General features: G+C 43.0%; 1 protein-coding gene across 1 annotated transcript; it reads right to left on the bottom strand.

Annotated features, from left to right (window-relative positions):
* Positions 1-6,055: 6,055 nt before the first annotated feature.
* KIAA1755 (KIAA1755 ortholog) lies at positions 6,056-24,990 on the bottom strand. The gene is made up of 21 exons (XM_053453939.1): positions 24,917-24,990; positions 23,345-24,424; positions 20,048-20,245; positions 19,805-19,928; positions 18,584-18,677; positions 17,830-17,916; positions 16,690-16,806; positions 16,480-16,578; positions 16,197-16,345; positions 14,590-14,728; positions 14,306-14,428; positions 13,768-13,959; positions 12,123-13,117; positions 11,752-12,001; positions 10,738-10,827; positions 10,323-10,544; positions 8,006-8,176; positions 7,621-7,798; positions 7,096-7,212; positions 6,630-6,872; positions 6,056-6,350 (listed from the first exon to the last, which is right to left on the bottom strand). The coding sequence occupies exons 2-21, from the start codon at positions 24,066-24,068 to the stop codon at positions 6,196-6,198; spliced, it is 4,467 nt and encodes a 1,488-aa protein (XP_053309914.1). The 5' UTR covers positions 24,069-24,424; positions 24,917-24,990; the 3' UTR covers positions 6,056-6,195.
* Between the last annotated feature and the right edge of the window lie 618 nt (positions 24,991-25,608).

The following is a 25,608-nucleotide window of genomic DNA, read 5'->3' as shown; positions in this document are numbered from 1 at the left end:
AAGTAGACAAGCCAGCTAAAGCATGGCGTGAATGGAGACGAAGCCAGGACTGACCAAGCCCAGGGTGCCAGCCGAGCCAAACCAGGTCTCCATGTAGGTGTGGAGGGCGACCCTGTAGGCTGTTCAGGATCTGTTCTACTTCCGGTTCTTCTGGGTTGAAACGTCTGGCTCAAGCTTAGACCAACCTGCCCATTTGTGGTTTTACCCATTAAGGGGGCCATTGGGTGCAGAACATGTCCGTGGGTCTCGTGGATATCTGTTGAACTGAGCTTTATTTTTCTCTGGATTTATCAGTATATAAATGTGTCCTAGCATTTGTCATCAGCACGTATTACGCTTGACCTGTCTCTAACCTGCCGTGATGAGAATAAACCATCATGTTTGTGTTGGGAAGTTGATGTTCCTACTTGTTCCAGTCTGCCCATCCGCCCTCGTTTCACAGTTTCCTACTGTTCACGCCGACACCGGCCAAACCACAGTGCGTACGTTTCTGGACTCCATCCAAGCCGGTCGACCTTAAAAATCAAACTCGCTAAATGCTGAAATAAAAAAGAACCATGTTTATGAAGATCCGTTCTGGGGTAAAGTGCTAGATATGGGGCAACCAACAAGAACACTCTACTTGTTCCCCTGGTGAACGCATCACATTTAGAACTTTGACCCAGAATTGCTTTCTGAGAAACCTCCGTGTGTGGACAACAGTTTCAGACTGGGTGATAACGTTCTCTGAATCAGGGTTTTTCTACTGGTTCTTCCAACAATAAGGATGACATCAAAATCTATGATGTGATTTATTTACTAAAGAATCAACTCTGTGACCCTCTCAGATTCCTGTGTGGCCTCTGATTCATTTCCAAGTGGTTTCACAAGACACCCAACTCAGGCAAACTATCTTAATCAGGAGCTTCCTCAAACCGAACGTCTACTGAATGAAAGGTCAGACTGAGGATAATATTGCCCAACACTCCACGTAGCGAAAAGATGGATGTTTTTATTTCAGAAGGTGTTGTTTATATGATAGATTTAGAAGAAGAGCATTGTATATAGTTTCAGGGCTCTAGAACCCTGTGATACAGTCATACCTAGCAAACATTCTAAGGTCCTAGCCAAGAGGGACATCAGGGGAGGATAGGGAGCCTTTGGAGGTTGTCTCTTCTCTTCCTTATCGCCATCGTCAGGGTCCGAATAGCGATAACGGGACAGCTCTGGCACTTTAAGGCCAGTGGCTGTCTGATGATGTAAGGGCGTATGACGGCGCGATATGTTTATGTTCATGTAGCGTGTAGCTCGGCACATCCAGCCACTGCCGGCGAGACCGATGGCCGGTCCAGGCCTGGTTATAGTGTAACGATATGATGTCAACTTGTAACAGAAAGATGCCTGTCAACCGAATGGCTGCTGCATAGTGACGGACATCAAACCTTCAATTTAAACATTATTACTCCTTGTTCTTAAGGGTTTGGTGAAATTTTGATGTACCGAAAGTCACAGAACATGTCGAAATTGAGTCCTCGTGCGTCAGAGAGTGTCCTGTGTGAATAGTTGAATAAGTAAAGGAGAACTACCGGTAGTAAGTTCCTGTTCTACGTCTCTTAGCTAACTTTCAGAAAGCAGAATAAGCAGATCTCTCCGAGACTGAATTGAGCAACGGGCAGAATACGCAAATAAACAGCCGTCCCGATAACATAGTAACGTAGTCATTTTGGTTGGAAAAAGTCCATTTCTTTCAGTTGCGTGACAGCATTTTCTATGGAAAGGTATTTTGAACCGCCACATCTTTTAACTGCTTGGCCATCGGTGTCATTGCTTTGGGGGATTTTGATCCGTGGCAAAGTGTGGCATAACTAGCATATCAATTACTGACCCCAATCCTGTACTGATTGGAACTGTTTGGATATATGACGAGCTTGTGAGGTCACACCTATGTTTACTATAACTATGTTTGAGAGTGCGTCTTGTCATGCGTGTTTTACCGCGTTGTTGTATGCGCTACATGGTCGTGCCTCGGCATCCTTACTTCCTGAATTGTACGAGGATAGACGCAATGGGAAAATTTCCTGGCCCTCCCTCTCATTCTCAAAACAAAAAGCAGAGACAAAGCATGGGAAAAAAAACACAGAAATTCCAGGTTCTGACCCAAAACTCCCACTACATCATCTGCAAGTCTTTTAGTAACCCTTAACAGCCCTTCTTGCTAGTTCTTACTCAATGCATTCTCCATAGTGTCCAAGGACACCATCTAACTGCCCCTATCTCTTGCAGAGAATGATCACAAGGTCGCTCAAGGTCAGGAAGAGGCAGGCTGGACAGTACAGTATCCAAGCCTTTAAAATATGCTTTATCCGCAGAATGCAGCTGGTAGCACTCGCTCCACGTGTGTTCGATGTTCCCTCCACCCATAACGACCAGTAAATGAATACGAGTAGAAAGTGGCGACTTCAGCAAATTACCAGGGAATGGACTTTTACCCGCATGATGAGACAGGGACTGTGGGTGAGAAGGGTAAAATAAGATGGGGAGGGGGTAAGGTAACACGTTATATAAAGAGACTGCAAATATTTACTAAATACCGTAAGCAGTTAATAAACAGGAGGAGGTTAGATCCATGATATGAAATATACTGGGACTGTGCAGAAGGAGGGAAGCAGCCCCCCAATTACGCAGAAGAGCTCAGAAAACAATTAAAACTTCCATAAAATTATGCGACAGCCGGGGCTCTTACGAGACGCTTGCCGCATTTAGTCACATCCTACGTATTGATAGGAGTCTCATGGGTCTCGTATACCACCAGGAGGCATTTGGGGAAAAAAGCAGGGAAACTGACACAAGAGTAGAATCAAGCGGATAGAGGCAGCGAAGAGAAACAAGAGTTTCTTTTTCATATTCCACCAAACGGAAGGTGAGCGTGTTTTCCATTATTTTGTCCTGCAAAATGATGTCATCAGTGAAAAGAGATGTGACATCCGATTCATTTTCGTCCACATCATGTGGTATAGTTCAACCCTCAAGCCTTACATTACTCCGTTCTCTCTTCCGCAATGTCCATAAACAAAGCCCGTTTCCCTGAACGCTGTAGATACCCAGATGTCCATCCATCAGAACATCGCTCTTGGGTCTAATTCTTGACCCAACTTTCACGCTGTGCTCCATTTTGTTTTGTTGGTGCCGCGTCACCACTCTATCTATTCTATATGACCATATTATTTAATATATGGTCTGGAGTTCTATGGATTTTATGAATATATTTTTTATATATATATATATATTGGAAGCAGATAAAGAACCGATGGTGTACACAGGTATTTGATTCTGCGTTCATGGTTCCATCACGTGCATGCACACGTTAACCTAAACCTTTACCCAACCCCTATGTAACTCCATCACCTGATTGTGTGTTTTTGGCACGGGCTGAGTTCGGCTTGATGGATGTTAAGACTTGGCTGCAATCTACATGTCCTGTTCCAACATGAAACCCGTTCCTAGAGGTGCACACAGTATATAAACACAAGCCTGTGTTATTTCAGTGATTTATCGCGATGCCAGGTATAACAGGAAACACCTAGAGTTTATACAAAAGTAGAAACAGCTGGAATTCGGAATGATTTGCCTGCAGATTTATAAGAGAATCCTCTCTGGAATTGGGGCACTGATATGGTATGTTGCTATAGACCTGATGGCATCTTTCTCTCCGTCATGGGGCATTGAGTGCAAGAAAAGAACCATTCGGCCTGTATAGTCCTGCTGTAACAAACCTTAATCAGTCGTTGGTCTCGCCTTCAGTTACATCTAAGCCTCTGACCCTCTAGTTTAAGTTTGTGATCTTTTGCCCCAATATTTCTCTTTCTTTAAGTAAATAGTACGCTATGTACATGTGAGCTCATAATATGTTCTTGCAGTGCATGGTCAACCCCAGCATAAGCTCTGGTGCAGAGGTAGGTAAGGTTGAAACACCGTTGATCATCGGCTTCAATTACAAATTCAAAATGGCCGCCCTCGGATAGCATGGAAGCTGTGCGCTGGGGTATGACATTGTATCACGGCGTTCTAAATGCGACTTGAGGATCTAAGGTAATTCCTGGGTTCTTGTTCCTGGGTTCTATGCCTTCCAACAATGGTGCTGATTTGGACACGTGGCATATTAGGGGTATGTTCTTACAGAAGACGGTCCTTCTGTGCTTGGGCCTTCATAACACATAGTGAAGATATAAACCAGATGTTATACATTCACTGACATCCATACCAAACAATAAACCATTTTATTTCGTGGAACTTACAACTAGGAAGGAATCATTATGTTTCACGGCAGCTATTTCGATAATAGTGGAAGAACAGATATGTTATTCATATTATTGTTGAGAAGCTGGTTACATCCATAAGGTGTGGACTCCAATAACATTCATCAATGATCTCTAAAAGATGATGTCCATGGTTGGCTGGCTGACAACCATGAGAGCATGTGTGTACATGTGTGTGCATGTCACGTGAACTACATCACCTGGTTGTGGGTTTTTCAACACAAAGTGAAATTAGTTTGATGGATGTTTAGCTAAGATTTTGATGCAATGGAAATGTTCAGTCCCAACGTGTAACTCTTCTCTAGAAGTTCAAACCTTAGGAAAACAACCTTTTGTTATTTTAAAGGTTTATAGATATCCAGGTTTCCAAAAGAAAAATATCCAGATATTGTTTTTTATATATATTTTGAGTGATGTCAGCGAGTGAAAACACTTCATAGATCCAAACCTGTTGGCTGATGACCCCTCATCTATTAATATATATTGTACATGTTATGATAACACGTTTCCAGTAAAAGCTTATTTTTTCTTTGGAAAAATAAAGATTCAGATAAAAGAACAGTAAAATGTAAAGAAAAGTGCAATTTAAAGGCTTCTCTGGACGCCACTAAGGAGGCCCCTTCAGATGAATGTCCAAAATGCTCAAAGCCTCACATAAAGTAGAGCGAAATGTTCTCCCACTAATATCTAAAATGATGCCACGTTCCATATAAATAACTTAGAAGGAAGAAGCTAAAAGATAAAGTAGAAAGAAATAGACTACGTTCTTTCTATTTTTAGGAAATAAGTACGAGACAGGCCAGGGTCCTTTGGCAGCAGAATAAAGATTTTTACAGGTGACATGACAAGCAGACATCGTCTTCGTAGTGTGTTTACAGACAGATCTCCAAAAGTGTAAACATTGTAAAGATTGAATAACCATGTCGCCATAGACAATAAACATTTTTAAACAATGTAACAACCTAAAATGGTTATAAAGAGAGGCGAGAATACGCACATTTGCACAACTGTGGTAACCGGATATCGTTTGCTCCGGTTCATGTGTTGGGTTATGACGACAAAACCTGACGTCATGCGGCCCTTTCAAAGGTAGCAAGACAGAGGTCCATGCTAGAAAAGTCTATCCCTGGGGATTGGGGGATGCAGAGCGTCCAGATCCATGTCCTTATGACAGTAGGTTTGGGTATCAACCAAAGAGCTTTCAGATGCCGATAAACCACAACATCCAAGTAAATGTTGGATGGAGATCAAAATGTGTCAAGGTTCACAGACAAAGCATGAAAGGTGTGCCGGGCATGCACGGGAATGTATATGTGGTTTATGAAGGAATTTGTCCCAGGGCCAGCTGGGAATGAACGTAAGGTGATATCTGAAATAAGGCAAATAAAGGTTCCTGGTTTAGTAGAGAATTTGTGTAGAGAGAGTGTGTTAATGAATGAGCAAGGAAGATGAGTAGGAACCAGGAGGCAATCTATGTAGGTTGGATGGGGAGATGGGTCTCTGCAATTATTCTAGGGCTAAAAAAGGGAGTACGCATAGGACTCAATAATGCAATGGCCATGGACATAGGCTAAGGATGGGACTGGTGCAGGACTCACATGTTTAACAGACTTAAAGGGGAAAGTCTCAGATTGGAATGGGTGTAGGACCCACCATAGTGTATCTGCTTAAGATCAGAAAAGATCAGAAAAGTCCATAAGCTTTGAGTTAGCTTATATAGACATACGTTGCTTGTATAGAAAAAAAACATTTATGGGAGATGAAGTAAAATGTAATATTTATTTTGCTTTCCTTTTTACATATTTAAAATGTATCACACCCTAGCAGGCACGTTGACATAGATGAGATACGGCACAGATTTCGGGAAGACTGTCTGCTGACGCCTTTATCGCAGTAGCTCTCATGTCATGCTGTTTCCTGGGGGCTTCTCTCCGATTTGCATCGTGGGCCAGCGGTCTAGTGGGTAACATATGTTTAGATGTCCTAAGGGCAGGTGGCATGGGTCAGATGAGTTGAATCCATTGACACTCCCTTCGGAAGAACCAGAGCTTCCAGCTGAAAGATGAAGATAGGGAAAGAGATAGATAAAGGCAATAAAAGACGCAATGATTGATTGTAGTAGAATGGGAGAAGGATATAAAATATGATAAAAGAGAGATAGTAATATGTTATTACCCCCATTTAAGAAGTAATACATCTGTTGCCACTACATAGATCTTAGGCTTGTTCAAGAAAACCTCTGTATTAAATATACAAATCAGATCATGTATATGAACATGCGTTGAGCACCCTATGTACACTACATTAGATATGTGGTTTTGCCCTTCGACTTACACAAGAAAACACGGTTTTCTTTCTCCTGGGGCGGTTCTGTCCTGCAGCACCTCCAGTGTGGATCTGACCCAGGGTAATTATGATGGGGGCTGAGCGAGCCTCGTCCAGACGAAGTAGAGGAGCAGCCTCCTAGGGACATAGCACTGCTTGCGCTGCTCCGCGACCCTACGGACAGGGACCTTAGTGGTGGGGTTGACATTTGAAAAGATAAACCAGCCGCGGATGAAGTGTGGATGTTCTCATCTAGAAAGAGAGTATGAAGATTGTTCAGTACTGATATATATTCCTATCTACACAGAGACTTTACTCATAGAACGCATCCCACCAGAAATTCCAAGTGCTGAGCATCTGCTCAGATACTGTGTCTCACTGACAAATAGAGCTCCGATATCAATGTAACTGCCCTGTAGACCTCCTCACAAACAAACAAAACTTCTTCCACAATCCATCATGTCTGGGATGTTACCTCCTTCCCCTGCCAGACCGTGGACAGCTCTACTGCTGATGGCTGCATCACTCGGCTGGATGTCAGTGAAAGGTTTGCACCCGAGGCCAGAGAATGCCCTCTCCTGTTTACGCAGCTCTGGGGAGAAAGTGTACGTACAGTTAGTGATACACTCTGTAGAACACTATAGAAAGTTGGAGATACAATCATTTAAAATCAAACAAGAAGAAACGTGTATAGAAATGTCCCATGTTGCTCCAGGTACTAGAAATATTGAAATTGTACCTTAAACTTTGGTCGGAACCGACTTATCTGTTGAATTTGGTATTGTCATTAACCAAACTAGAAGTTTACATGCGCACCTCAACAGGGATCAGACCTTGTTGCGCAATTGAGTGGGCAGGGATCCCAAGCCTACGTTACTCAAAGTTCTTAGGCTTAGTTCTGGTTTTATTGGATGCATTGGATCATGTATTCTGAGTCTTCTGAGTATTCCGAGTATTCAATATGTGCCCAAAGTCATCGTTGCATTTGATGTTAGCTTACCACGGTTCTTGATGGCCTGATCCCACAGGATCTTCTCTAAATCCTTGGTCCAGGCCTCCTTGACCTCTGCTGAAGGAGCCTGCAAGGTGTATGTATCTTCCAGCTTCCTCCTCCGAAACCAGATCTCGAAGCAAAGCCCGCTACCTCCCAAAGTATGAGTGAGGCCAATCTCTGAGGTCTGGAAAAAAAGGGAAAAACACTGGATAAATCTTTCAAGTGATAATAATGATAAAACGTCAAGGGTCCACCTAGAACAAGAAGTTCCTTCAACAACTGAGATGATAGAGTTATTTTATTTATCGGGTATATTTGGAAACTAAGATGTGTGAAGGTGAAAAAATAATAATAATAAATTAATTTTATTAAAAAAACTAAAATTAAATACCTTGAATGACTGTTTGTAAACATAAATCTCACTTCCCGAGGGAATCCTTTTGGTTTTGCTGAAAAGAACAAGGTCTTCAAAGAGAAAGACTCTCCGCAAACATTTTCTCTTTTTGTACGAAATCACAAACTCTCCTTGATGCAGAAGCCGTCCTTGCTCTTTCAGGTTTACCTAAAAATGACAGAATAAAGAACAAAGCGTATCAATACCGTCATTCTTTCTGATCCCAAACATCAGTTCCCTTTGTCTTTGTTGGATGTTTTATTAACACATCCCGCTAGGCTGGTTGTAACCACTATTCATTTATTCTCTAAAAAAAAGGAATAAATTACCCAGAATCTGTTGTTAAAAAAATGGTGATTGCCTAATTCCATAGAGAAAAATAAAATATTTAAGAACAAAAATTATTTAATTTTAACTCTTAAATTGATTTTAGATTGTTGGCGACTTTTCAAATAATGTATAGAATTCTTTTAAAAAATGTAATTTTGTTTTAGACCCCAAACTCTATTTCTGAGCCTCCCTTTATTACGCTATTCTCTTGGTGGAAATACCTTTATATTGTTGTGTTTATTACACGCTTTATTAAAAAATGGATCCTCGGAATCATTTTGCATGAGCTGACCTCCAGCCATTTATGTTATAGACCCTTTCAATCACCATCGTGACACCAGGTCGACAAATTACCGAGGGTCTCGCTTTCCTGCCGGCTCTACTAGAAGCTCGTGGGTGCTCCTCAGCAAGGTTTAGACCTTGGGACATCAAGAGACAACGTATGGAAACTAAATCAATGCAACGCTGAGCAATGGCCCTCAATGGGGCGAGCATTTATTATGGATGACCGGCCGTGGTTATAGAAAGCCAGCTCACCAGAGACCTCGGTGTAATGTGCGGCATTCACATGGACGTCCAAGTAGAGTGATAACTCTATATTGGTGCTTTAAATCAATCAACGGTAACGAGTTGCATTTCATTATCTGCCTGCTAATCACAGGCAGCTGTAGGGCATTGTTAAAAAAACATAAATAACCCTCAGAAAATGCCCTGTACTATTTGCTAATCAGCAGCACTGATTTTATAATTTTTTTTTTAGGGGTCGTGACAATCATTTTTTAACCCCTTGCTGCACTCCAACCGTTCTTTTAACCGTTTGGTACCAAGGAGGCTATATAATGGGACCAAGAAACGGCTGAGGACTTGGCACTTGAGGGCCGGCGGCTGATAAAAGGTGGAAGGCACTGTCCGGCACTGGCCCACTCAGCATTTGCCTGATGGGCCAAGTGGCTCTTAACTGCTCTAATTTCCCATTTGCTGAATTTTCATGTTTTTGGGGGGCCAGTAAGCTTAAGCAGATCGCTGCATGGCAGACGAAGTAGGGCACATGGCTTATGAGATGCGGAATCAACCACAGAAGCTTCGGCATAGAAACAAAGACAGAGAGATGCTTATTTCACGGGAAACCCACTGAGGCGTAGATAGAGCGGCCATCATGTTAGAAGCCACTGACAGGTGGCGTGAAATCAGTGACACGTCGGTTAACCGTGTCTTATTTCTGTAACGTGTGTTTTTTGCCGGTAGACAGGCAGGATAATTTCCAATCTTCTTGTACGGACATCTTTCCCCCGGAACCTCCACTGACCTTATAGTTCTCTCCTCCAGCATGGGATTTGTGCCTTTGGTAAATGATGCTCTTTCCCAGCAGTTACTCGCTAATCCTGCACTCTGTCTCTGTCCCCCTGTGATATCTCCGCCGTGCCCCCCGTCCTCTCCTCGGTGTCTGTAATTAATCTCATGCCTCTGCTTGTCTCGCTCCGTTGTGTTCTGAGCAGTTTCTCTGCTCTCCGATTCATCTCGCTCTCCCTAATGTCCCCTCGCGCTTGCCGGTAATACACTTTACCTCTAATAGCCATAAATGCTTTGACGCTCCAGATATTACATCTTTTTCGCTACATTTCACCAGGAATTTAAAACCTGCCTGTCATCTATCAGTTCGCATCTATCCCAGGGAAGTTTGTGTGCCAGAAATCACTTTTAACCCCCTCTGTGCCACATACACTACACCAATAAATGTCCACGTATTGCGCCAGGTCTCCCTTATTCATAAAAAGCTGTCTCAGAGCTTTTTTATGGAGCTCAACTATTTGGAGGCATCTCAGATATATACGTTATCTTTCTAGACTCTCATTAGACCCATACTTTTTTATTATTAGGCCATGCGAAATGCGTCACCCTTCTGTCCTACTGACACTGCTGTGAAATGCGTTGGGTGGTTCATAAGTGGTAAAAATAAGCACGTGAGGCTTTACGTCTCTCTTACATCACAGTCCTGTATGGCATCCATGGCTAGGAGGTCATTTCCGTGTCGGAGCTGGAAACGCACAATCTCACGTGCGGCTTTCAGCTCCTCTGCCCGTGCGCTCTGCCCTTGGCATTCCCACTCCATGTCCTGCAGGAGCAGGCTGTACTTGCTGATCCTCTGTATGGGCTTCAGTAGGTAGGAGGACAGGTCCATCTTATCTCCCAGGTCCTGCTGCTTCCTCTGCAAACCAGAAACAACTCATGTTTGTCCGATCATTCACTGGCGTAGCTTTAAGATGTGGGACATTGTAGAGCGATAACCCCATAAATACATTTTTAACAAGTTTAGAAAAGGACGGTTTGAATTATACTGATAGAGAACCCCTGATTTCAACATGTAACACTATCCTTCCTCTACACGTCTGCTCTTGTACCTTGAAAAAGGTTGCCCCGTGATCCAGCAGAAGTCTGTCCGACTGAGGCTTGTTCTTGCTGTAAAATGCATACAATGCGAACTGTTCCTTCTGCAGCAAGACAAAAAATGCCATTAAATGAGTAAATAGTCAAAGCTAATACCTTGTATTGGTCGAAAAACATGCAAAATCACATAAGTTTTCAGCGACCACAAAGGTCTCATCTTCTTGAAGTCAACTCAGATGTTTCCATTAAAAAAAAGAAACATCTAAGATTCCGAAAAGCTTATTAAAAAATCTCTTTGTATGTTGGGTCGAAAGGATAAAAATAATGAAATAAAATCAGCGCAGCACAATGCATTAAAAATAAACTCCTAATATTTGCAATATTTTTATATATACAGAACAGACCTGGATTTGCCAACATTTCTCCGCTTCGTTTTTTTTTAATTAACTTTGGAAAAACCCTTATAAAATGTGTGGTTATACTAATGCCATCAAGAACCAAAGAACATTACTAGAAAAAACCACAAAGATGGTCTACTGTTTGCCTTCAAAAAGTGTAAAATCTCATCCTAGTAAAGAATATTAAACTAATTCAGAAAGTGATGGCGATACACAGCCTTCTCACACCCAACTCGACGGAAACTCACAGCAGGACGCGAGAGTCGACTTCAAAGTTATTTTGTATCCGTGATGTTTTATCATAGATGAAGTTTCCCTATCCTCCCCGTGCCCTGTCTAGTGTTTTTATAAAGTGTAACTAAACCTCACAGTTTTGCTGATGTTGGCACACTAGGGGATGAGTTAATGAGACCATGATGTCAGGAGGTAGCAGGGAACTAAGTATCTTAACAGCATTTCTTATCAAAGTAATGTTTAGTTCAGATGGGATTAATAAAATGAGACATAACTATTAGTTATCAAATCCCTACTGAGTCCAAACCATTCGTGACCTGAAACAAAGACACAATATGTTATGTTTGCATCATACCGGAACATGTCACATTTTTGGATGCCATACTTAATACCCACGTGCTTGAGGAAGCATCGTCCCACGTGGCTTGGGTCTCTCCTGCAACTTGTTAGTTCCTGCATAAATACATGACTGTGGAACTCATAGAGCTTCTCCAAGTTCCCGAAGATGGCAGCGTGTTGACCCCGCAAGGAAGGCGGGAGATCCGGACGGTCCATTTCACATACGTAGTGGGAGAGGACATAACCCAGGGAACAGACATAATCTCTCTCTGTAGTAAGAAGCTCCTCCATTATCCTATGCAGCTTCCTAGGAGAGAAAATAGACAAAAAGTCGAGTTGTGAAAGACAATTCAGAAGAACATAATGATTGACAAAATAACAGTCTAGGGGAAAATGTATTTAGGAGTGAAAGTTGTAACAGGACTTACGCAAAGTTGACATTCGTAGGCCATTCATTGTCTCGTGCTGAATCCGCTGTGGCCCCTTTCATCCAGGGAGTACGTGGAGTCAGTGGCTCCATGGCTAACAAGGGAGACATGAGAGAGGAACTTTCTGAGGAGTACTGGGAGCTGGTCGAGAAGCTGGCATGTCTGGAGAGCGTACAGTGCTTTCCAGGTTGTGCCCCTCCTTTGGCTGTTTCCCCACGGGGAAGGGTGGATGAATCATCACTGTGAGACCTTCCAAGGACCGGCCATTGGACTTGGTCTGTGTTTGCTGCTGGAGGTGGTTGTTTAGGGGTGGCCATGGGCAGTTTGGGGCTAGGAGTATGGAGGATCTCCAGAGCTTCATTATTAGAGTTCTGAGCCATGTGTTCTGTGTGTTCCAGATCTGTCACATTGTTGTTGTTTGATTCTCTGCTGGTAGAACACCCCTGAGAGTTGACAGGGTCTCGCATTGCTCTTCCGTTCCTAGAGTTCCGAGATGCCTTCAAGAAAAGGCCCATGGAACCAGCATGAAGTCCAAAGCTGCAGCAGTTTATGACTGTTGTCTCTGCTGATCTCATGCTTCCCCTTGGTCTGTATTCATTATCATCACCCTTCTTATCTCCAGGGAACCCTTCATTGGCAAAACTGACATTACCATCTTCATTTTGGTTACTGGCTTTCAAGCCAACAACAGGATCCTTGTGCCAGCCTGCTGTACACGCAGTGTGCTCTTCTCTGCATTTCTCAAGCGTCTCCTCTAAAAGTTGCTTTGTCTCCTGGCACTTCAGCCAGGTTTCATTCCATACAGCCAAACCCCTGCAACTGCTCAACGTGTAGGATTCCTCCTTCATCTCTTGAAATTTGTCTGCAGACAACTCTTGCGTTAGCCTCTGGAGGAAATTCTCCAGACACTGCCGGGTCTCCGGCTGACACAACCTCGTCTCAGCCTTCTTTATCTGCCCCAGGTAACGGCTACAACTGAGTGTGAGCTGTGTGAGCTGGTGAAAAAGAAGCCTGCCAAGTTAGTGAGAATGCTGGTATCAGACTACCTGCTTCTGATGTACCTGTTTTAACCCAATTCTAAAACATCATCATTTTGTTTTCTATGTAGTTATAATACATTTCTGCATCTATAGATGTAGATAACCCCATCTGCAGGTTTCATGTTATACATTATAGAGTTCATAACTAATACATTATTTATTATCATTAAATTTGTTGCATACTTCATATAATATGTTTGTCTATTGCATTGTTTGGATAATTAGTAGTGGTTGACCTTACAGTTCCTTAGCACTATCATTTTCATGGTAGCAGAAGGCTGTGATGCCCCAAAATTATCTATTTTAATAAAAATTATATTCATTTATAAATTCATCTGCACCCTACACATTTATCACTCTACACATAGCCTGTCTACACAATGAGCCCCTACCATTTTCCCCTTGACCATTGCCCTCCATGTTTCTCATAACAAACACCTCCTATTCTTCTCATACTATGTCCTAGCTGTCCCCTTCAATGCATTGTCGCTTTTATCCAATGCATGGCCAAATACACTTCTAGTTCATTTCCAAATAGTACTTTCTTCTCCAAGGGGCTCGGTGTCTGCATCCTACAGTGTCGTATTCAGGTTTGAATGCTGTACCTTATTGCAAAACCTGTAGAGATTGACCAGTTTCTCCAGCTCTTCCTTCTGCCTCTCCACACTCATGTAGAAAGCCGTGAGTTTGGCCTGGAAGCCGCTTCGCACTGCTTTGAATGACTCTATCTCTGGGAAGAGGGAACCGTTGAATTTGTTGGCATCATCCAAGAGTACCAGGCCATGGTTATAATGCACCTAGAGTCAAAGACTAGAGTCAAAAGGGGCAAGAAGAATGGTCCCTGATAAAATGGGGGGTAGCTCTATCGAAAAACAGATAACACTGAGAGAGGTGAGAAAGTGGGAGACAATGGAAATGCCCATAATGATAAGTAAAGGAAGTTGAATGAGCAGAAACAAGAGTGAAAATCTAATGATGTATGGTGGAGACACGGAGGAGGTGAGGTAGAAGGACCACTTGTGTATACAGAAAGGCTTAGTGAAAAATAGTAGGGGACACGCCAGTGGTTACAATGCGCATTGCTACAGAGCTCAAGGAAGAGGGAGAATGTGTGGATTGTAAAAATAAATTATCGTTACTCACTGTTGCCTGGAGGTAGAAATCCTTGAACTTCTTGTGAGATCTCTCAATGGTTTCCAGAGTCCATTCCATGTCATCCATCTGATGCAGCTTGCTCTCACCTTCTCCATCCATCCAGGAGATGAGCTGTAACAGCAAAGGGAAAACAATTTGTAAAATATTGAATCACCGGAAAAGTTTTTTAACCTATTTTGACAGCATAGATAAATATATATATATATATATATATTGATTACTAATCTCAGTTTTGTGCTTCTAAAACACAATGTATCTTATTTGGTCCTCACCTGATTAAACTGACCCTCCAAAGCTCGGACCTTCAGGAACGACTCCAAGAGCTCCAACCTGCGGTTAGACTTGGACACTAAAGCATGAACTTTCTCCTCCAGGCTATTGTACATGTGCACGGCCGACTCCACCGCACTCCTAGAAGATGAGAAGTACCATAAGCATGGTTGAGGCGACATATAGTTCATTAAGCTGTACATCTATCAATATAGAAAACAACGTGATAACATGATAAAAATACTGAGTATGGTTAGACCAAGTAATATACTTCTGCTGATTGTGATTTGCAACCAGGTGTGATACAAGTAAGAGGTTGTGCTTGATGTCATCCATGTGCATTTACACATCAGGTGGTAACGTCTTCTGTTATCCCGTCCCTCTTTACAAACTTGGTCTTTACAGACCCATAACAGTTCTCTAACACTCAAGGGGAGATGGGGGATGGAATCCCCTCCAGTTCTCATATTGTTTGATGGGATCTTCTTCTTCATGGTGTCACTTCTGCCTTATGATCAGTCTCTGTAGTCTAGGCTCTCTAACTCATCAAACCTTTATGAACCTTCAAAGCATTGATGTATATCCGGGGCCCTGGGCAACCACATACGTCTGACGTATAATGAAAAATGATTATAACAAGAGGTCATAACCATCACCATTCTATTGGGTGTTGTGGTGATTCCACCACTTTTGCTCCTTCTCGCCAACTGAGGAATATGATGGTGCTTTATAAACAAACACATAAATAAATAATAATCTACCAATCTATTGCTTAACACAGTTTTCTTAAGAGCATCGACCCTCTGCTGTGAGCGCTAGCGGCGGGAGAAGCCTGTGTGCTGAAGGTTGCTTGTTGACAAGAGCTGAGTGCTCTTGGAACATGTAATGAACAGTATTTAACAGCAATCACTTCCCAATGTGAGCCCGCGCAGCTTGTTATCGTGTAGCACTTGGCTGACCCGGGGAAGAGCTGTATTACAGTGACTCCTACTGTCACCAACTGGAAGGTCTAGCGTTCAGCCAGACTCAAACTTTCCATATGCTCCGTCTTCCCGAATAGCAAGTGTGATATTCTATATGACATATACTGTTACATCTACGAGAATACAGCAGATACATGATCATTATCGCATTCAGATTTTTTTCAGCTGCTGGTAATGGTACTGGAAGGGCCGACTACAAAATATAACAAAAATAAACAACCGTCTTCCTACTCCAAACACCTTTCCGCTTACATTGGCAGTAACCACTCCTTAATCATTCTTGTTCTTTGCACATTGATGATCTTTCCAAGCATACAGTATAATAAATAATATACATGATGTGATCATCGGTTAAGAGGCAGCGAATAGACGGCTACAGTGAGTTTTAAGGAAAATTTAAACGAAACAGGCTGGGTTGCAAATATAAAGTGATTAGAAGTATAACTATACTATGCAGGGTGCTCTAATAGAGACTGATTAGAGCCAGCAGTGTAGATGGTTGCACTGATTAAAGTTCCCAACGTTCTAATCATTTGGTCTCTTACTTTCGAGCTATGGTAGCAAAGGGTAAGTCTAGTCTAGAAGACAGGATAACTCCATGCAAACTCCATGACCGGTGAACCGACCTGACATCCTGTGAACAGTAGAAGCGAGTGGCCTCCTTGCGGAGTTTGGCCAGAGTGGTCCCTCCTTCCCTCTGCAGAGAGACTAACCGAGAATCACTTAGCACCAGCTTCATCAGCTCCCTGTACTGGTCCATCTTGTCCTCTGCTTCCTGTAGGGCATTGATATTGGCATAAATGTGATCCGAGAATGACTACCCTTCCAACATAAAATATAGTCTACCCTAAAAACATCAGCCGTTTTATGCCCATCACCAATGCCATACACTCAACGCAAATCCCATACCTTAGAGTCTTGGGGAGCGTTGCCATCACCAAGCTCCTGAATAGAGTGCTGGAGCAACTCAGATGCCTTCCTCAGGTCCGCCAAGAATGTGTCCAGTTTCTAAAATAGGAAAGAATAGCGTTATATGTAAACCTAAAGAAGGGCTAAGAGGGGGCCTGGAATAAAATCTCAAACCCATTGGTAAAAATTAATCTAGTCTTTTGTTATCACCTGGTAAAATTGGACCCACTCGCTGTGGCAGTACGGGAAGGTGCCTCCTAGGTCCCAAGTCAGTTGTCCAATCTCCACGTACCGGCCCAGTGCTTTCAATGAAGTCAAGACCTCCAACTGTATGTGGGGGGGGGAGAACAAATTAACATTATGGGGAGTAAATTACTGGTCGAGGGTGCTGCTACCAAGGGGGGAGGTCAGCGGGTATAGATGTACCCCCACATCCCTATCTTCAATACTGATACATTGTTTTCAGTATAGGGAGTTGTAACATTATGGGAGAGGAGAGCTGCCCTTCATTAACATTGGGCATCTGGGGAAGGAGTCCTTAACATGGAGGGCAACCCTGGGAATCAAATACATTAAATGGCGCAGAATCCAGGACCCAACAAGAGAGTCAATAGACCGGAACAATTTTATGCAGCTATCTTTTGTTTGTAACAAGACTTCCAATAATACATTGGTTAATCAATTTTATAATAGTATGATTAGTCCATAGTGCATGCGTCTCTAATTAGACAGGGTCAGGCCAACACCCAGAATCCTCTGTGAATTCACTTTGCACCGTCTCATTGTTTTATGATTTATGTCCTTAGTTGTTTTAGACATGACTCGATGCTAGAATGTTATAAAATACTATTTAGGAAGCAGTGGGTGTGAGAAGAACAAAAAAAGAATGAGTTTCTAAGTCTGGATAGTCAGCTATTCTAGGACAGATCCAGTACACAGAGCTCATTTGTAAGAGCGGATAATTAATAATCCCGCTGCTGGCAGTGAAAGGTTTTGTTATACAGAAGAAGCCTGGATTTATAACCTAGATTTATATCACTGGGCTCACAGATTTATATTATCATACCAAAGCTCTACGGTTCAGATTCAGTACCATTTTTCTTCCTGGCAAAACCAATATCACAAAGGAGACCTCTGAGGTCCCAAAAGCGTATGTGATTGCACATCCTATCCTGTGTAGGAACATATCCAGCAGGTGGCCAGTCTGGGCCGGATGTGGCCCAATAAAAGTTATCAACCTCTACTAAAGACCCCATCTTCTCCAATACAGCTATATGTGTTTCATTGCCTTCTCATTCCAAAGAAAATGAAGGTGCTAATGGTCCAAGAGCTTCTACAGAAAGTGCTCACCTGTAGCCCTGGTATCCTGTCCAGTTGGGCAGCTCCATCTTTTTCCACCAGGATCAAAATGCTTTGGATGGATCCAGGATATGACGCCTACAGGCAGAGAATATGGACTAATAAATGTAAACTGTGAGTTAGGCTCTTCATCTGGAGAAGTCTACCCGAGCCCAGGAATTTTTTTAGATTATAGAATCTTTTGTGTCCAAACTGGAATTGCCAACACAAACATGAAGACGGACAACTTTAAACATTGTTATGAGAGCATAGAAATCTCACTTCTAATGCCACTAGAGTGGCAAATAAAACTCCTCATTGGTTTTTAAATAGAGGAATTGTAGCATATCTCAAGAAAAACTGGGTAGCTACAGCAAGTAAGTAAAAAGGAAGATGTAATTCAACAGCAGCTGGAGGGCAGGACACTGGCCAACTGATGTCTAGCTATTACCACTTAATAAATGTAAATGGATTTTCACTTCCTAATGACGGGATTAATTTTTTGGATGATATTATTTGGGCTAGGTCACCCAAAGCTTCCATATATCATTAACCACTTTAGAACGGCTACTCATCGAGTGAAAAACAAGCATATTAGGCAATGTGAGGATAAGCCACGGACAGGCGTGGGCTCCGAATGTCCCGATGGCTCAGACCACTCTACTGAACGTCTGAATCACGCTTCTCTTGATGAAAGCATGTCTAGATCGGTATTATGTTAGACCAAAAGACTTTACTCTAGATTTGAATTACATCGTAGCCTCACCTGCACAGACTGTAGTGCAGCGTTCAGGCATGGAGACGAAGGCTGCTTCCTGGCATCCACCAAAACCAGCACTCCAAGGTCCTTCACCTCCTTTCTAGGAAAAGAGAACAGGAATAAGGATTAAAATCTAACTAATCAATGGATGTTCCACCACTGCGCTTGTGACAAAGCTGTCTAAAAAGTTTAAGTCTCAACTAATTGATAAATTACCAAGCATATGGTTGATGGTTTTGGACACTTGGAATGAAGAGTGGCTTGTACCGATTTCTGGAACCAAGTGTGTGGCCTGTGAAGTGGTATCTATCTAGCTTTGAAAAGTTCCAGACTGGAGGACCACAAGTGGGTCATCCAAAGACAACAGTGGCTTTTGGAATGAAGACAATGTATCCAACAGCAGCACTTTGATTTTACAGCCGAGGTCACTGAACTACAACCGAGCCTCTGAAGAGTGCAATAAAAATAAGACAAAGGTCACCCATTTGCTGCGAAGGTCAACGAGCCGTGTTACTAATATTGCAGAAGTCATGGGTGGGATGACATTTCAGTTTAGCAGCAGCTAAAGGAGCATTGGGCAGTCTTGATGAAGGTTCTTAAATTGTTTTAACAATGAATTTCCAAAACGTACATTAATTATAGAGGAAGCCTCCAAAATAAACCAGATACAAACCATGGCTGGACAAATCCTTACTGATCACATGGTCATATCTTGGACATCTTGTTCTCAAAACCTTCTTTGGTTTATCAGGGATTGAAGATTAAAGTCTCTGTCTTATTGGTATCATTATCTACTTTTACAATAGTCAATGCTACACTGAAATTTCGATAATCACCCAAAATGTGACCATTTTCAAGCTGCTTAGAAAATGAGAAATGTCAAATTCCAGGTTTTCCAATAAAGGGCGTTATTTATAAACTTCATGCGGAATTGTTTCGCTAAATTCTTCTGGATGAAAAAAAGTCTGTAACGCTAGATTATTACAAATTGAGATAACGGACTTTGTTATCTGGTTATTGCATAAGACACAAATAGTAACGTGCCTCCAAGTTCTAGTTTTTTTTTTCTTCTTTTTTATATGATTTGTGGACAGGCACGTGTTAAATGTGGAGCGTTGGCAAAATGCATGGATTTACAACTGGGTATGTTCCCAAATCTTGGCTCTTTTGATGCCTACAGTATGTCATCAGAGATCTGGTTTCTGATAAGTAGGATGGAGTTCTTACCTGGCTACGGAACAAAGGTAGAGTAACAACCGTGCCACCTCTCTCACCGAGCACCATGCTGCCTCCCATACACTACTGTCCGTAGTCACCTGGATTAGAGCCCTGCCCTGCTTGTCTCTGCTTCCTGTGGGCCACAAAAAACAATGATTACAGCGTAAAGGTATTTAGGTATAGAAACAGGTAACTGCCTGCTATTGTTTGTAAAATAATCCCCGGACAAGACGCAAGCAGTGACACACACACCTGGGAGACAAGCGATTCCGGAGTACAATAACTTGGCACTGAGATCTTGGCACTGAACTGGAGGGTCGGAGATGGTTTCCCACGGTATGGATCCTCTAGCTGGAGAACCTACAATGGATACCCACAAGCCAGTCTTGGATGGAACTTTCTGGACAGAAGAATTGATGTCAAGGCTACAAGTGGCATTTGGCACTGATCCTGAGAAGGGAGACAAAGGCATTTGGTTATCTGTCTGCTGTTGGAGTGACCCACAAGACGGTATAAGGGGTGTCACTCAAAGTGGACAAGGAGGTTTTATCGCAATCCTACAATGACATAAAATCATTTTAATTCCAGTCTTTGCGAACATGATGCCAGCGTGAACCCCAAATGAACAGTGCTCAGGTGCAGACCTTGGCCTTAAGGACCTAAAATAATCAACTTACAGTCATCTATAGCCATGGCTCTTCACGAACACATGGGCAACTTGGACCATGTTAAATTCCTCAAGGACTGGAACCATAATTTGTGTTAACTTTTCTTTTAAGCTTAGACTTTCCAACCAAACCACCACCTGCAGCACACATACCAATCATCTCGAAAGACATCCTTGCTCCAGACTCTTACACAAAGTTTTGGAACAAGTTACGAGATATGAAGTAGGTCACCAGTAAAGAAGAAGAAGAAATTGAGTACGGACAGAAACATAGAATAATTGGCATACTTAGCACAGTAGTGTAAATAAAGCTCTGACTTCTAGATTTATCTCCCAAAAAAATATTCATTCATTTAATTCCAATATAATAAGCATTTTCTGAGCCGGGCATTGGATTTTTGGGAAAAATAAATATATGCACTCTAAAGAATAGAGTAGATGATATTGTTGCATGCAATCCAAACCACTCCACCCAGAGTTAGAACACGGCGCTACATCATTAGCGGACTTGTACTAATGTACCAATTAGACACGCTAAGTGTAGCATGAAATGACGCTCATGCCAGTCATCCACGTGAACCTTCAGGAAATCATTACATGCCTCGTGGTCTCAGTAAATGGATATTCTAGGTTTTCGCATTACTTCCGCAGGTGTTGGCGCTTTCAGGGAAGGTTTCACCAAAATCAGTGAAGTCACGGCGTATTCCCAACTACGACCGCGGGAATAAAGTATGAATTCTTTGTCTGTACTTCACAGGGGGTGCTAAACCTTAATTCTGAATTTCTGTTTACCAAAAAGATACTAAATTTCCTTCTGAGTTGCCAGAATAGCTAAAAAGAATAGAAAAAAGTGGTCTACTTAAAAAACTTAGTTTAGTTTGTGCCATTTTGGGCTGTAGAACCCCGTGATCCCCTCATACCCAGCAAACATTCTGAGCTCCTACACAAGAGGGGCATCGGGGGAGAAAAAGGGACTGACATGGCTTCTGAGGGGGTACTGTCCCTACTAAACATGGACAGGTGGGATCAGTGACGCATTTCTTATATGACCCAGGGAAGCATCCCCAGCTGACCTCTCTATGGCTTCTCCCGGGATGTCCCACCACTCCTCCATAGTGTAAATGGGCCAGCTGGATAGATCAGAAAAGGGACTGCCACCCCCTGGACCTACTGCCCTCGACATAGTAGGGAATAGAGAATATGTCACCAAGTGGTTGGTGCGTAACGAGAATTTAGGAAGGAAGGAATTAGGACAAAAGGCTTTCCTTACCAAATGTCACCAACTGGTGAGGACCCTGATAACGTGGCATTATAGAAAGAAAAAAAAGAGTTGTTTCTTCACTGTATCTTTACACTGCTGTGTATTATATAATGCTTCAGGATACTATGCAGAGAACTGTGACATAGTAATCCTTAGGTCTCCGATTCCATTCCGGACCAATGGATTTCTTTGTCCCGAGCACAATACTGAAAACAGCAACTTCTGGAGGATTTACATAAATTAGCCGGAGTCTAAGGAAGGAGAGGTAGACTGTTGCGTGGTTCCTCGGCAGAGTTTCTCATCCTAAAGTATTTAACGACTGCGTTATCCGCATTATTTAACGAGCTCACGGCATTTAGTAGGAAACCGATGCTGTTAAAGCTACCGGATAAACAAACATACTTCAGAAGCATATTTCACAGTACGAGAGGTGGTGGGGATATAAGAATATATCGCTTTCCTAGGAGAGCGGCTGGTAGGATTTCAGTAGTAATATGGTAAAGCTTCATAGAGCGAGCGATAGATTTAAGGCTATCCTGAACATAGGACCAACGAGCAAGTATCTCTCGAGGTTTATAGAAGGCAGAGGATCGGATAGATTAGATGGAAGGACAGATTCTTTCCTGCTTTGATATTTGGTTTCAATGATATTGATCTTATCATTCTAAATAGGAACAGTAACCGGATTTTTGGTGATGGGGTTAAACCTAAATTTAGGTAGAAAGCAACTACATTGGACCCAACACAGCCCTAACCAAGGCTCTTGGCACCCCGGACAGTCGGAGGTCCCGTCCTGTAGACGTCACATCCACTCCTGGAAGGGAAAAGGGCCACTGGCTAAGTTGCCCCCTTAACTTGCAGCGCCAGGGGCCACTGCCTCTCTCGCCTAATGGAACTTGTGGCCCAGGGGCCCCACACTCATTTTGACTCTGATATTGGCTAATTGATCAGCATCTGTAATTAGTAACATACCATGGAGGATAACTTTATCCTGACACTCAGGGGTTAGTGCAAGGTTAGTAGTGCATTTCTGGTGCAAAGTTTAAATAGTGATCTTATCACCATAGCAACCAACAGCATGCTCCTGTTGGCTAGTATGGTGATTGAGCCACTTTTAAAAGTTTGCACCAGAATCATTCTTTAAAAATGACCCCTAAATGATCCCTAAATAAAACAAGATACAGGTAGGAAGAATGCATAATATCGGTATAAAAAACACAAGAGCATCCATTATCACCATTACTAGTTATCCGGGACATGGGCTGAGGTTCTAGAAGTTGAGTTCGCTTAAACAACATAAATATAATCTTATTTTAAAAGGATATATGAAAACACTACACTTCTTATGCCTGAGAGGCAATCGTCGTATTGATCATCATGTTAATATCTGTAACGTAGTTTACCATTTCATATAATAAAATAAGTAATAATACCCCATATACAACAATCTGTACATTCCTACCCGGTTACCCAGTAGATACACTCAGTAGCGGGTTTATTCCATGATTTCCGACTGATCCAAACACTAAGCTATCAATATCACTTCTAGGGATAAGCGGCCGTCCCCTTTAATTCAGCTTCATAGTTAAGCACAAATGTATCATTTATGTTTCACTTATACCTTTCCCCAAGAACTTAGTCCTGCTGAGTCTCGGTGAGCATACAGCTGACACTCTCCTCCACGTGCCACCATGTTGAGAGCTACCCACGTCCATGGCGAGACCATCGCCTGAGGATGCGGAACTGCGCTGACCCCTTAGGAAGGAAAATCTGTGCACGAGAGAAGGGGACGCGTCGGAACCTGGCGAAGGGTTAGATTTGGGAGTTCTAGAGGAATATTGACCAGACTGGTCTCCAACTCTTGACTCTGCTTTTCCTGGGAAGAGCCAGGAGGAGGCAATCTGGGATGGAGCCTTGCGTCGGGAGCAAAGAGGGCTCTCCAGGGCAGCGAACGTGGTCGATGAACCAGATCTGCCCACAGGATCCTCCAGTATGTCATCCATGGGTACAGAGCAAAAGCTGACTGGGTTTTTAAGAGCAGCCATGTATGAACGTCGAAAACGACACTTTGTCTCCTGGTTGTCCACTTTGTTGTTGAGTCTCCTACTTAGACAAGGGGTGCACGCCCCCTCCTCGCTAGTCAGACCTTTCCTGCAAACCCACTTATTATTAGCAACATTGGAAACAGGATCTTTGCTGACTTTAGGGGCCCTAAGAGGATCCCCCATTTCAGGGTGACAGGAGGAAGCCGACGGTGGATGGTCTGCCGCAGCAGTAATGTCTACGAGATCCACATAGTCCCCTTCCAGCTCCAGGTGTGCCGTGTCCTCTGGACTTGGTATCATCAGACTGCGGATTCTGGGTTCCAGTTTTGTATGAAAATTGAAGTCACACCATCCCCTGTACGAGCTCCTTATGGGGCACTAAATAGACGTAGGACTCTGGGTGGATCTATCCCGTTTGGTGATATCCATGTTGAGCTTGTGTAGGAAGCGTTGTTTCACATTTAGAAGCCACAGTGGTAACGAGCAGGGTGTCTGCGCATGGCTTCTGCCAGCATCCACGACCGAGTCCCAAGAAGACAGGGCAAGGGATCCGTTTGTGCGCAGGTCTCGGCTGCGGTAAACTCACATGTGTCTCTGTCATACATGTGCCGCAATGAAACAATGCATTACGTTGTAATCCAAGGAGTCTCCGCCGTCTGCAAGGACAGAAAGAGCGGAATTAAGAATCTACGAACCAGAGAAGGTAATCTGAGCATATGGATCGGAAGCAACACATGTCACAATGTTACATACACGTAACGCTAATTACCATAACATTGGTTACATGCGTGCATGTTCCTAACACGTGGCTCTTCCTTATACCTTCTATAAGTATAAGTAAATCTTTTTGTATCAGCAAACGTCTCATCCTGAGCTGGGGAGACACATTTGCACAGGTGTGTGTTTTGGATACTAGCCCCCTCCGGTCTCAAGTAACACCCAGGTGTTTTTGGCCGGCTCGGTTTGCAATGTAACGTAGAGCTAACATTGACACGTTATTGCCAAAGCTTCTCGTGGGCTGTGTAAACCCGGTGAATTCCACTACCACCTTTAAGCAAGAACAAAATAAACTAAAAAAAAGTCTATTTTACTTCATAAACCACAGTTAAAAATGTCCTAAACCAAATGCTGTGTTGTTAGCGGGTTACCTTCATATAAATGCACTTTCTGAGGGTCTTGCAATCAGGATTCTTCTCCTAAACTGTATCCACCACCATCAAAGTGACAGCAAAAGAAAGACCCCTGACACCTACACATACCCAGGCCTTCGCTCTGATGACCCCCCTCCCATCTCCCCCCTCCTTTGCCCTTCCATTGATGTGATTGGACGGCTGTGATCCGAATTTAGCCTCACCAAAGACAGAGGAATGCAGAGACAAGAGCACTGTGTCAGACTGTCAGACTTTAATAGACGTCCCCCTTCCCCCCACGGCTTGCTGGCACCCATCGCGAGCTAACAGTTGCGTCGACAGTCACCTGCTGAGACCCCCAAACACTCATTCATACACACATACAGAATTTACCCCTAAAATCCAGAACTTCCACACTGAGGAGGAGGAGGAGATAAGCCTTCACAGCAAGTCTGGACGCTCCTCTACAGTGTCTTTGTGTGTAAAAAGGGACAGAATGAATAATGGGAAGAAAGTGAAAGTTAGAACAGAAGCTTTGTCCTGTATGAGGAAGCTTGATGTGTTTCCGTGGAAAAGTGGCCTTCCCTGTCATGGTTCCATGTTCTCGGTCAGATATATGGTGGAACACAGAAGGTCCTGCATGGGCAACGAGTTGGGGTGGACACTTGGGTTCACGGACAAGCAAGAACAGCTGTTACAGCAGGACATCT

The sequence above is a fragment of the Spea bombifrons genome, chromosome 13, assembly GCF_027358695.1.
Source record: "Spea bombifrons isolate aSpeBom1 chromosome 13, aSpeBom1.2.pri, whole genome shotgun sequence".
Lineage (NCBI taxonomy): Eukaryota > Metazoa > Chordata > Amphibia > Anura > Pelobatidae > Spea > Spea bombifrons.
This window is presented reverse-complemented; position numbering and strand designations above follow the sequence as displayed.